Genomic DNA, 14,202 nt, shown 5'->3' on the forward strand with positions numbered 1-14,202 from the left:
ACTAGATGATCATAATGGTTCCTTCTGACCTTAAAGTCTATGAGTCTGAGTAATTTTTATCATCATTTTTACTGTTTGAATTTTGTGTTATAGCAAAAGGTCAATTTCTTTCCAAAACAGTTCATGTTAGTGTTTTTTTCCCCCAAGGGTGGAGGAAGGTTGTTCTTTTAAAAAATGTAGAAACTTTCTCCTTAAAAACCTTTTGGATTGTGACTTGATTCTTTTGACATGTTTCTATTAACACTGATTTATAAAAGATAATATTCAAAATATTTCATACTCCAAATGAACAATGATTTCTAGGTCATAAAATTATTTAAAATAGGAATATAATTTTGTGAAGGGGATGTAAAAATCCAGCAATTGATATGTACCATTTGATTTTTAAAATCAACATGAATTTAGGTACTTGAGGTATGCAAGAGTCTGAGCTGTGATTATAATTAAAAAATAGATGACCACATGAAAAGTTGGGAACTGATTATTTTTTGTAATTGTGATGAAGATTCATAGTATCCACCCTTTCTTTCTCCATAAAGAGATCTTTTTCAAACATTTGTTTCTCTGAAATATGTTACTAATCTGAATTTGTGTGGTAGAACATCTGCATGGATTTACTATATACTTTATTCTATAACTACTGTAATGCAGTATTGTGCTGTGATCTTCTGTGCCTTTAATCTTAAATTACTAACATTTTATTTAAAACATGTTTCTAATATGGCATATTTTTCAAATAAAAGACTAGACAAAATTTAGAATAAATTAAAAGTTACTGTAGTGCTAAGAGCAGAATTCAAGATTTTTTTTCTTTCCTTAAGCAAACTGGATCATGATGAAATCCACCATGAGTTATCAGGTATTGCTTGTGAAAGAAATATTGTCTTAAAAAGTTTTTTAAAATTAAGACACCAATGATCACAACAATAAAAAAAACTTTTAGTAGTAACTCCATTTTAAGTTGTAGAAAAATGCTTTCTCATTATAATACGTTCTTAAAACATCGATTTCTAAATTTACAAATTATTAATTGATAGGATGATGAGAATCGAAATTTAAACTCTCGGGTTAAAGAAACTGAAGAAGAACGTGCTAGACTCCAGCGAACAGTCAGTAGTCAACAGTTTCAAATGGAAAAGTACAAAATGCTATCAGAGGAAGCTAACAGGAAAAGTGAAGGATTACAGCAACAGGTCATTGCAGTAGAAAAGGTAATGTAGCCATTGATTTCTTTAGTCTTACTTAAAAGAAAAAATATATTGCCACAAGTATGTCCTTTACCTGAATTGCTTTACAGTCATATTTGCAGTTGACATACTGACTTCTGCTTACATACTGATGCTGTTCATTCTGCTTTAAACATACTGTCTGGTCAGATCTTTCTCTTTAAAAAAAAAAAAAAAAAATTGAGACATTTTAGATTTTTTTCCCCCCAGCCTTCGCCAACAGTTTTATGGGTGTATAATCACATTTTTCTGTATTTAATTGCTTTTTTCATTTTTGTGTAGACCATCCCTAGGAGCAGGTGACTATTCACAAAGTGCAGTCAAGTTCATAAAGGAAGAAAGAAAAAAATGGGAAATATTTAATTTCTCTAATTTATGTATAGCAACTTTGTAACAATATTTTTTAAAACAATCTTATAAAAAAAAATCTTGTAACAAAATTTAAAAAAACACCGTTTGACCTGTGGGTAATTTTTTTTTGTTGATGATAGGTGAGTGCATGAGAGTTGAAGGAAGAGTGAGTATGTGTTTCCTTTGTTTTTAGTTTTTCGTAATTTGACTGTGTCCCTTTTAAAACTAGTTTTAAGGAATCAAACCAACCTGGCTCAAAGTACAAGCCACATCTGCAAAGTTGTGAAGTGCCTGGTTATACCAGATGGCCCATATACACAGCTTTTGTTTGTTTGGAACTTAAGCTAAAAGCAGCCTGTGGGGTTTTTTTTTCTTTAATTATTTGGAGCTGGAGAGGTTGGTTTTAAATTCAAACATATTTGAATAACTTAGAGAATATTATCTGAAAAAAGATTAAGTGAAAACTGAACACACAACTTGTAGCTTAAATCAAGTGTTCTTTATATTAAACTATAGTGTAGCAACGATTAAACATGTTTTCATTCTATTCCTATATGTTTAAGAAAATAATGTAGCATTGACATTTTTAAACTACTAAGTAGAGACTTTGAGAGAACCTTTTTTATGCAAGTATATCAAACCAAACTAAATGAAAAGAAGTCATAGGCTTTGCACCTGTTACTCACCTGTACAATAACTGATGCTCTTCAAGATGGTTGTCCCTGTGGGTGCTTTACTATCCACTATTCCTCCCCTCTGCTATAGAACATCCTTGGTCTGCTGCAGCAGAGAAGGGAACTGAAGGGATTGGTTGGCTGTGCATGTGGGGTAGCTGGCTTTGCACGTGTGCAGCCTACTGATGGCACTGCTACCACAATTCTCTGATTTGGGGCACAGGAGCATGCAGACATCTACAATAACTTTTTCTTCTATTTATTATTTTTAGCATTAGTTGACAAGATATAAAATACAACAACACCATAAAAAATCTGCAAAAATCCCTCTGTATCCTATTACTCTCTGAAGTCAATGTCAGAGCATTAAAAGAGCATTTAATCATCCTTTTCTTACGTGACTAGGTTAGCTGATATCACTTGCACGGTGTGTAAGCTATATCCTTTTATGCAGCCAGGTTATGAAATATTCTATTCCAAAAGTTTAAATTTTATTTTAATATAAAATGGAGTATATGGCACTGAAGACTGAGGCAAGCAGTTGACCTTATTCACAGCTCTGCCATCTTAACATAAGAGAAGCGATGGTGATGCTATGAAGATGAACAGACTGTGGTGTTTACTGCCTGGAAATTAAGTTTCTAAGTTACTTGACCTAAACATTTGTGTAGGTTCCTGAGGCAAAAAAAGTGAATCCCACCTCAGTCTTGTATATGGCCTGGTCACTGACACAATATAGCATAGAAGAGTCACTCAATTTGTCCAAAATCTTTGGAGAAGGAAATTCAGCAGTAAAATCTATGTGTTTCAGTAAGATTGTTGTTCTAGATTTCCTATCTTCTTTTCTGGGTCTAGATTGGAGAAGTCTGGGATCCTTCCAATATACATACAAGCCAGAGTTAGTTTGCAACAATGCTTTTCTATAGTGATTTGTCATTCAGACACTTACATAATCAAGTCATTCATCCTATACTGTGACGGGGAACCTTTTTTGGATTGGGGGCCACTGACCTACAGAAAAATCAGTTTGGGGCCGCACACAAAAAACCCTCACTGATGTGTCACCTGACTGATAAGGAGAAAGGAAACTCTCCACATTCCCCTTGCATACGAGAGTCTAGGGGGCCCAGCCTAGATTTTGTGTGCTCCAGTCCTGTGATGGGACAGCGGGGGACTGGAGTGCCAGCATAGACTCCCTGTTGCCTCGGGGGCTGGATCCAGACAAGCTGGGGGGTCGCATCTGGCCCCCGGGCCTGAGGTTTCCTACTCCTGTCTTATGAATTCATGAAGGATAGCTTTCTAACAAAAATGACAAATATTTCAAAATAAACCCACCAACACTTGGCTTCACCAGAGTTAATATCAGAACTATAAGAAAATGAAGTAATCTCTCAAAAAGAGACAAATTCAGGAAGAAGACTTAACATTTAAAAGACATTGTTCTCTCTTATTTTGGTTAAATGAGTTAGCCTTTTTATACCTGTTACTAGAGATGTGAAAGTGTAACTGTGTACACGGGTAACTGATGAGCCTGGGCTCATCGATTAACCTTCACGATTACACACAAGCTCCTGGTACGCACAGGGAGTCTGCTTAAAAGCTGGCTCTCCACTCGCCCTGGCTACCTGGAGAGCCCCTTTCTGCCCCTCCCCCCCACGCTACTGCTTCTGTAGTAGAGGCAGCAGTGCAGGGAATGGTGCAGTCAGAAGCTGATGTACATGGGGCGCCAACTACCCCCTCAAGTGTAACTGCTGAAATTTTAAGTGTTTCGTTAATTCAGTACATTTTAACATCCCTACTTACTACTTTTCCTCTGTTTTCTTAGACACTTCTCATCGTTCACATGAATAACAAGAGTTATGTTCTTTTTTTCCTTTTGCTTTCTCTTACTCCCAGGGGTCAGCAACCCCTGGAATGCAGGCTGATTTCCTGTGGTACTCGGGGCAGGAGCTCAGTCCCACCCCTTTCTCCCACACAGCTGGGAGCTCATGCTGAGCTGCAGCCTCAGCCATGCAGCTGCAGGCTGGAGCACTTGCTCCAGCTTCCTGCTGAGAAGGGGGCATGCAGCCTGGGCATGCAGCTCCTGGGAATTAAGGGTTTAACTCCCGCTCTCCCCTTCCTAGCTATAGGCTCCTTGCTTCAGGACGGGGTGGGGCTGGACCTGCTCTGGAGAGCTGGAGCTGGGTGGCTAGCACATGTGCTGCGCCAGGCATGAGCAGTATGTAGGACTGGGGAGCCCCTTCCCCAGTGCCCCTCTGTGCCCAGCCAGGCTGGAGCCAACCCTGGCTATGGAAAGCCCTGAACCTCAGTCCTCCCTGTCCCTTCCCCTCACTCCATGGGGGCTGGAGTGCCAGCAGAGTGAGGTTTCTCAGTTGGGGGGTCACATCAATGATGGTTGGGGGGTTTTGGAGGAGTTTTTTTGCTTCTGACTTGTGTGGTCCCCAACTGATTTTTCTGTGGGTGTGTGACCCCAACCCAAAAATGGTTCCCCACCTCTGCCATAAATAAAGAAAACATGGGAACCTTTCGTGTTGGACATAATATTTTACTTTATTTAAAATGAAGTTTGATTAACTAACATGAGAAAGTTAAAATGCTTAATTTGTTTAATAATTTAAATTAAACCATTCTCCCCCACTGCAGAACTAGCAAAATGGCTCGTGTGTAATTATGTAATTAACAGCGAGTCCCTCTACCATCTAAGGAGAGTTAAATCTTGGCACGCCACTTGGGAATGGTTGCTGATCCCTGCTCTAGTGTCTCCATTGATCTTTATCTCAGTACTCTACTATCTCCACCATTGCATCATCCCCTCATCTTTTCCTGACTCTCAGCACTAACAAATAGTAGAAGGGAGAAGCAGTTCTACATCTGTTTTCTGGACTAGACAGCACCCCAAGTTGTCCCAAGGTTTTAAGTGTTGCAGTATTGAATCTGTATCACCAGCACATAGCGCAGCAGTCTTTTGGTTTTGTTGATCCCTGTGTTAGTATTCAGATAGAAGTATTTCTAAAGGGAGAAGGAGAGGATGTAAAGGAAAAGTTAGAACTATAAAAGTAGGATATGTGAAGTCAGATTCGACTGCAGGGCCAAACAAGATCATACATGGTTTCCGGCATGTCCCTTGTTTTAAATATGTTGCTTATAGGAGGATTCATTGATGTATCATTATTCAACATACTTTTCTTTATTTAGGAACTAGAGAATCTAAAGCGCATACAAAAGCAGGCTTCTACCAGTCAGAGTGCTACAGAAGTTCGCTTAAATAGGGCTCTTGAGGAAGCAGAAAGGTATAAAATGGAGCTGAATAAACTGAAGCAAAGCAATAAGGTATAGTTGTGGTTTCAAATAAACTGCTTTAAAAGTATAATCTCCTGTTGAAAAATGCTTAATAAAACCCACCAAAGATCTTGATCTGGTAATAAGAGAGCACCCTCAAATTGTGGATGGCAATAAGAGTTTCGAGGGCATTTTTATATTTCATAGTTCTAACGTTGTAAACATTTATTCAGGCAATTAGAATACCTTAACTAATCAATTGAATAGATGAACAAGGGTTCGAGTTGTTTTAGAGAATATTACAACCACTGCTGAAGAATGCTGTATTATATTAGTTATGTAAAGTTTAATGTTGGTGTTTTTCGTTTTCCTGTCTTCTTGAGTCTGGTATGTGATTAGAAATGGAGGGGGGACAAATACTATACTTATCACTAAGAAGTGTTTCTCTACTGCACTGGACTCCAAAGTCAGTATGTGATAGGAAGATAGGTTTAACTATATGGGAATCCATCTGTTTAACATACACATTCTGGTTGATACTATGGAATTATGAAAAGTTACTATGAAAAGCAACTCTATCATGAATGCCTTTTGTGTGTATTCAGCATTACTGATAGGACAGGCACAAAGTATACTCTAGAGTGAGGAAAGGTATTTAAAGATAAACAATGCCTTGACCACACACCAGTTAAGAGAGTAACTGCATCCCAAGGAAAGATATTTTGTCCTCTGTCTGATGGGTGGTTATTTTGGGGTAGTGGAAAGTTACCAAGAAATGAAACAAAGGAAGGCAGGTACTGGAAGGGGGAGGAAAATAAAAAATTGGAAGAGGAAATGCTAGGAAAGAGGAAAAAACATAATTCAAGCTAGGGTGTTAGAGATACCATGACATAATCAAGAAGCCACCCAGCATGAGGCAGGGGAAACCAAGCTTCCTGGGGCACAGATGCAAATCCACAAATATCCGCTTTATTACCACAGGTATCCACATCCATGGATGTGAATGTAGGTATCCACAGATCATTTTTGCAGATGCAGATGTATACACGCAAAGCTCTACAGATTTCCCCCACCCCGACTCCTTAGGGAGGAGTAATGTAGTGAAGAAAAAAATGTGTATAGCGTTTACATATATATATGTTCTTTATATAATTGAGTTAGAGGAATAATTTGTTAGATTTGTGAAAAGCATCATCTTTGTTGTTTGCTTCACTACTATGGTAAGCCTTGAGAGCGTTAAACTGTAAACCAGAAGCTTTACAGGATGTTCTGGGAGAGGTGTATTGCCAAGTATGAACAAGTGCCAAGGGTCATCTTAGAACCCATGTGCTAGGCAGCTGGAGAGTGGGTTCTTTCTCTCAGAAGGGGGTACTAGATAGCTCTGTACTGCAAATGTGATAATAGATCTCAAGATGGGAAAAGTGGCTGGACTCCATTCAGGCAATGGAGGCTTAAATCAGGGGATCCAGGGACCCAGAGGCTTGAATTCCCTTCACAGCAGATTAGTGGGTGACTGAAAAGGGGCATCCAAACATATCTGTGACAACTTGAAAGAACACACTCTCTCTGCATGGTACCAGTATAAATCCTATTGCCTTAGTAGCATAAAAGAGAGATCAGCTAGGTGTGGGGGTTTCTTTGGTTGTCAAGGGTACAAATCTCTCCTTCTGAAATATCACAAATTGCTGGTATGTTTTCTATTGTGCCACTTCTACAGATATGATGTTGTTTTTGTCCTCTTTTAGGATATAGCCAACCATGAGCACAAAAAACTTGAAGAATTAAAAATAGCAAACAAGAGACTGGAGAAACAAAAAGAAGAGCTAATGACAGGTTTCAAGAAACAGTTAAAGTTAATCGATATTCTGAAGAGACAAAAGGTACGTCTATGACCCTAAAAGCTTAACAATGTTCTCTGAGATAGTGATAAAGTTGCATGCTTCAGGTTGCAAATGCTAATTGTTAAGATTACCATCAGTATTTCCTGCAGTAACATAAGAACTAACACATCTGCATCCTCTCAGTCTCCAATAAGTGGTATGTTTAGGCAGGGTAGGTGGTTTGGCTTTCTGGAGTTATGGAGATACAAGTAACACTGCTGGCTTTCTCCTTTACTGAAATGTTCTGAAAACTGGACAGATCATCTCTTGAACTGAATATTTTGGCTTTGATTTCGAACATGTTTAGTGTTGCTGAAAGCCATATTGAGCAGTCCTCAGTTCAGTGGTTTCTTCCCTTGCCGTGCCATAGATCGATCTTCTTAGCTAAGACCTGCTAAATCGAATGCTGAGGGCGGCTCCGGTGGGCACCAGTACTCCTGACAGTCACAAGGAGTAAGGGAAGCCGATGGGAGCATTTGCTCCCATTGACCTCCCTCTGTGCTTGAGCTCTGCTTAAGTTAAGCCAACTTCAGCTACGTATTTTACATAGCTGAGTTGCATACCTTAACCTGACCTTCCAGGTATAGCGTAGATATGGTCTGAGCAAATAGAACTTAAATAGGAGCAGCATCCCCATACAGTCCTGACAACACAGGGAATCTCTCTTACATTGGGAATTATGTAAAATAGAGATTACAATATCAGCAGCATGGCCTTTCAGTATTAATATGTTACCTTATTACAGTGTTGTTCTGTCCACACATTTTCTGAAATAGCTGATGTAGGTCTTTCTCAGATAACTTTGGTTATATTTAATCTTCTAATCTATGACAAGAACTTCCAGTTTATTTTGAATACAATTTTTGATGTATTGCACTCACTGGCAAAGATGGGTTGGATCATCCATAAAATGTGTATGCCTAATTTGTATGGGTAGGCTATGTGACCACCTTAGGAGTGAGAGAATACCTAAATGAAGCTAAATGCTACCTGGAAGGAAGTGAGTTGCAACCTACAGCAGTCAGCTTGCTTGCTGTTCAAAATGGTTGCTTTAGGTCTACCTCTGGTTGTCTCTCTAGTTTTAAAGGACAAGCTCCCAGAGAGAACCTTGTGAGTAAGGCCTTATTTATAAGAAGGAATATGGGTGGAAGATCTTTAGCTTTCCAGAGCTGGAGGCCGGTGTATTACGGGAATTATAGCTGTCTTTTGTTTTAAATGGACAATATGTTTATATGTTAAAAAATCAGATCCCTTATGGACAACAGCTGCTTCCTGTGATTAATGTTCACTACATCGCACTAGTCTAGTTCCCGAAGAACAGTCATGCTAAAAAAAGGTTTTCTGCCAGCAAGAATAAAAAATTTAAAGTTGGCAACCTTAATAAAGTCAGGACTGATGGTAATGTTATCCATTTAAAAATGGTTTAAAGCATGGGTATAATAAACATTATAACCTCTATAACATGATCTGAAGCTTGCTGTCATATGGCATGTAAGGGAATTAATGGCTTATAGGCTTCAATTTCTGCTGCCCATTTGAGTGGTAGGTTGTAAGGGTGGAGTGTGAAAAAGCAAGGTCCTTATTTTCATGTTTACCATAATTTTCCCCTCTCAACCATCCTGCTAGGAGTTTGAGTAACTATACATTTTGATCATGAGAAAAGATGCTGGTAGCTTATGTAACAGACATTCTTGTGGTCTAATACAGTATTTTAAGTTAATTGTAATACTGAAACTGCAGAGACAGACAACCTCTTCAATAGCTTGAATGTTATGAAACAGCTGGAGTCCAATACTGGATACTAAGGCAGTCTGTGCTCTGAACACCTTTGCTTTAGTGATTTGCTTTTTTTTTAAAAGAAAAATTATAAGCACAGATAGAATAGCAATAGACTTGCCTGAAGAGTTCCTGTAAAGTTATCTGATAATGTTTCTTCTGAGCAGTCTGAAAATATGTCAATATCTCAAACATTCCTACTAGATCCAGTGATTTCAGAGCTGAGTTGAATGATCCATATTTGAAAAACAGTGACTCTCTTGTAAACTTTTTTTTTAAAGCCACAGGAGTTGTCAGATTCTTTAATTATCATGCCTATTAGAAGCATCTCAAGGGTAGAGAAGTATGTACAGGCAGTCCCCGAGTTACGCGGATCCGACTTACATCGGATCCGCAGTTACGAACGGGGCCCTTCCTCTCCCTGGTCTCCAGCAGACCAGGGAGAGGAAGCAAAGCGGCGGAACACGCGGGCAGCGGACGGGCTGTCCGCTGCCCACGTGCTCCGCGGCTTGGCTCTGCTTTGCCCCCCCCCCCCCGTCCCCCTGGACTGCAGACCAGGGGGACGGGGGGGAATGGGGGGGGGCAAAGCAGAGCCAAGCCGCGGAGCGCACGGTCAGCTGACTGCCCAGACGCGTCTGGGCTGTCTGCTGGCCGCGTGCTCCGCGGCTTGGCCCTGCTTTGCCCCCCGTCCCCCTGGTCTGCAGACCAGGGGGACGGGGGGCAAAGCAGGGCCAAGCCGCGGAGCACGCAGGCAGCGGACAGCCCAGACGCATCTGGGCTGTCTGCTGCCCCCATGTTCCGCCACTTTGCTCCCCATCCCCCTGGTCTGCAGACCAGGGGAACGGGGAGCAAAGCAGAGCAAAGCCATGGAGCCCAAGGGCAGCAGGACAGCCACGGCGCGTCTGGGCTGTCCCGCTGCCCCCGTGCTCCGCGGCTTTGCTCCGGACACCTGTGGTACAGCAGCTGGGGCGCTGCCAGTTGGTCCTGTAGTGCTGCTCTGGGCGCTACTGGACCAACCGGGCAGCACCCCAGCTGCTCTGCCCCAGGCATCCTGATTCAGCCACTGCTGGTCAGTTTCAGCAGCGGCTGAATCAGGACGCCTGGGGCAGAGCAGCTTCGATGCTGCTGGGTTGGTCCAGTAGCGCCGAGGAGAGGCAGCGCTACTGGACCAACCCAGCAGCACCCCAGCTGCTCTGCCCCAGGCGTCCCCAAGTCAGTCGCTGCTGAAACTGACCAGTGGCTGACTACAGGAAGCCCCTGCCCCGGGCTTCCTGGAATCAGCCGCTGATCAGTTTCAGCAGCGGCTGAATCTGGACGCCAGTTCCGACTTACATACAGATTCAACTTAAGAACAAACCTACAGTCCCTATCTTGTACGTAACCCGGGGACTGCCTGTATAAGGAAAAGACCAGTGCTTAATTTATAATGAAAGATGTGGCAGAGCTCAAGCAATTTTTGTTACTTTTCATAACTGACATAAGCAAGCACAGAGGTGCCAGAGCTGTGAACTGTCAAGCCTAGGTGCCAGGGCTCAGCCCTAGCACAATTAATCACTGGAAAGGGCTTAAGGATAAGGCATCTATTCCAAGTATTACAACTCTAGTAGCTACATTAATGTCTTCCTCACTCTTCTTTCTTCACTTTTGATGTTATTCATGATACCCAACGTAGAAAATCATTGCTATCAAAGACTATAAGTAGCAGCTTTAGCTGACCCCTCAACCCCATTTTTGGAATACTAAACAGAAGCCAAACTTTCCCCAATGAGGCTACACATTCAAAAAGAAAAATCAATTTCCTTTTTTAAAAACCTGTTTCATATTCCATTTTTATTTACATGTAGCTATGTAGGTTAAATATGATTTTTATATTTGCCATATCAAATTATCTTCTTATATCCCAACTGTTTTAAAAATATGCTAATCTTTTATAGATGCACATTGAAGCTGCTAAAATGCTTTATTTTACTGAAGAAGAGTTCATGAAAGCTCTTGAGTGGGGAAATTCCTAATCCAGTGTTCAACACCTCAGTTCTAATTGTATGCTGTTTTGAAAGTATTTACTTACCACACGTGTTAAAAGGGATAGCTTTAGATTAATCCTGGTAAAATTGTTAGTTTTAAAAGTTCTAGTAGGATATACATGTTAATGTTAGATTGTAAATAGTTTGTTTTGCAATATATCTTGAAATGTTTTAATTAATTAAACTGTTATCTAAGGGTACCGGAGATATCCCAAAATAGCTACCCCACATCTTAACAAGCTGTTATTTTGAAAAATATTTCAAAATAACGGGCATACTATTTCAACATCCCTCTAACCCTCATTCTTTGAGGGTTAAGGGATGTCTTGAAATAGTGTGTTATTTTGAAATTTGGCACTGTGTAGATGTGCCAAATTTCAAAATATTCTATTTTGAAATAGAATTGAAATAAGATACACAATTTGCCTTACACAAACTGCGTATCTTATTTTGAATTTAGGGTGCTGTGTAGATGCACCCTCATTGGCTAAATGGTCTATAATATTCCCACTAACTGTAATGGGTTATGCAAGCAGTATAGAGAGAAGACTACATTATGTACACATCTGTTTTGGTTATCAATCTTTTGTTTTCGTACTGATTCATTTTGAAATAAGATGAACTGATACATAAACATTACCTTTTTATATGTACAGCGAACAAGAGTGATAGTTCAAAAACCTCATTAATGGGGAAGAAAATACTTCTGATCCATTTTACAACTTGGATGAAAAAACTCACCTTTATTGTAAAAATAAACGTATAGGAATGATGTAGGAATAAGAGTTGTTGTCCATCCCTCCTTAATAGCTCTTTATAGTCTTAGTTTGGTTTGAATATTAACTACATTAGTGGATGGTGACCATCTTGATTTTAGTGATATGAAAAGGTAACCAGCGACCCGGTTAACGTCACCCTTGACGGGTAACTGGTTACCCGTTCACATACCTAAAATCAGGATGGCCAGCATCCACTAATGTAGTTAATATTCAAACCCAACTAAGACCCTACACTGTTCCCATACCTTAATGGGTGATGCTTACCGGTAACAGGTTAACCGGTGTCCAGGAGTAGCCGGGCCCACTATGCTGCAGCCCAGGGCCCAGAAGCTGGCAGTTCTGTAGGGCTAGCAGCAGGCAGCCCCATGGGGTGGGGACTGCTCCGGCTGACCCTCCCTCTCTGTGGGATTCTGCTTAATTGGTTAACCAGTTTAATAAACTAACATTACATTTAAGGAGATTTTACATTCCTGCTTGATTTATAGAAGATCTGATAATTTGCCATTGTAATTAAATCTATTTGATAGATTAGAGAATTTTTGTATATTTTGATATGGAAATATTGTTTTAAAAATAAAGTTTGGCATCTTACCCTGCAATTTTAAAGTGATAAATATTGGCATAATGTCAGTGTAAAATGAATTTCTCTATTTTCAGCAATATTTAATAAACTATGTTTGTCTATGGAAATGTTTGTAGTTGAGTATTTTCTTGACCCCATTCATTTCTCCTATTTTCCTGTCTGTCTTCATATACTGTTTTCAGTCCCATCTGTCCTATAGGTTTTTTTTTTTTCATATTAAATGCACATGGCTGTGTAACTGTTGGATGAAAGTAATTATTCTTAACATAATTCACTTAGTGTTGCATACTTTACAGTTTAATCTAAAGGGCCCCCAATCATGAATAGTAGGCTACACTGTGCTAGGTGGTGTCCAGACACTGTAATGATTTTATAATCTGATTGCAATCAAGAACAAACAGACAAAACTGACTGGAAGTGAATCAAATATTTTGTGTATGTTCAGTGTAATAATGTGGACACAGTTAAGTTTGTGCTGTTTATATAATCCATTATTAAATCTAAGTGGTTTCTCCTCACAATTGTTAAACAACATACAATTAGGACATAAACCTCATCTAATCATTTTATTTAGAGCTTTGTTCTATCACATGATTTTAAATGTGCTTGAGTCTTTGTGAACCTCATTTTTCTGATTTAAAGAAATGCCTAAAAGAGATTTTGCAGAGCTTAGAACTCCTTTGGCCCAAATTTTAGATTGCTTTTCATTTTAACCATTTTTGGGTAATATGAAAAATGAAACTGAACAGTACAATTTTTTTTTAATTTCAAGTGAGTTAAACTATAGAGAAAACAGAAACAGTACATATCAAAATGTAGACTGGCATCTTTTAATAATCTCATGTAAATGCAGGTAAGTGACTGACTGTCATTTAAGATAATCATATAGTCAGTGCTGCAGTATGGATCAGTGTCTACACAGATATCTGAAAAGTTCCATAGATCAGCAAAGTCAGTGATTGGACATTTTGTTTGAATAACTTAACAGCTGCTTAATATAACTTTAAATTAATACATCTGCCGCAGCATCATATCAAGGGACCATATTTAAATCAGTTATCTCAATCTCACTCCTGTTTTCATTTTTTGACCAATTACTGTTATGCGGGAAGTAAGCTTGTGCAAAATAAGGAAGCTCTTTGCTTTTTTTTAAAATAAACGTGTTCAGTTTGCCTGGTTAATAAGAATCTGCCTCATAAGGAGTTAAATAAAAGGAGGAAATAAATAGGAAATGAAACAATGGCAAGGATCGGTTAGTTTGAGAGAATACAGGTTTTTGAGGCTGGCATGGTTCACTTTCTCCAAACCAACACCTACCTTAGAAAGGCAAGCATTTTAGGCTTTAATATTGTCTAGAGAGGAAGCATATTGTCCATACAGACTCCCTAAGACAACAAACTGGAGTAAACAAACAGCCTCTCTCCCTCACCGCCCTTCTCTCAAAGGACAGAGATAAGGAATTTTACCCATAGGGCTATCTTTCCTTGCAAACTTTTGTAAGACCAATGCAGTTAGGTTTTTGTTTTAATCCTTCGCTCTGCACATTGTGTACCTTTTGTGTGACTAATGCTTTGTTTTGAGGAAGCTGTTTTTGATTCACTTTAATCAGCTGCTATTGGAACCTGTGAAA

At 39.5% G+C, this 14,202-nt stretch overlaps 1 protein-coding gene across 5 annotated transcripts in view; it reads left to right on the top strand.

Annotated features, from left to right (window-relative positions):
- TEX9 (testis expressed 9) overlaps positions 1-12,679 on the top strand; it is a 45,367-nt gene extending 32,688 nt beyond the window's left edge. For all 5 annotated transcript variants that reach the window (XM_075897310.1, XM_075897308.1, XM_075897307.1 and 2 more), the window contains 4 exons: positions 1,038-1,211; positions 5,447-5,581; positions 7,276-7,410; positions 11,121-12,679. In XM_075897310.1, coding sequence (XP_075753425.1) covers positions 1,038-1,211; positions 5,447-5,581; positions 7,276-7,410; positions 11,121-11,198 — 522 coding nt within the window. In that variant the 3' untranslated portion in view covers positions 11,199-12,679. The remainder of the gene's footprint in view (positions 1-1,037; positions 1,212-5,446; positions 5,582-7,275; positions 7,411-11,120) is intronic.
- Positions 12,680-14,202: the final 1,523 nt, after the last annotated feature.

The sequence above is a fragment of the Pelodiscus sinensis genome, chromosome 14 (assembly GCF_049634645.1).
Source record: "Pelodiscus sinensis isolate JC-2024 chromosome 14, ASM4963464v1, whole genome shotgun sequence".
Lineage (NCBI taxonomy): Eukaryota > Metazoa > Chordata > Testudines > Trionychidae > Pelodiscus > Pelodiscus sinensis.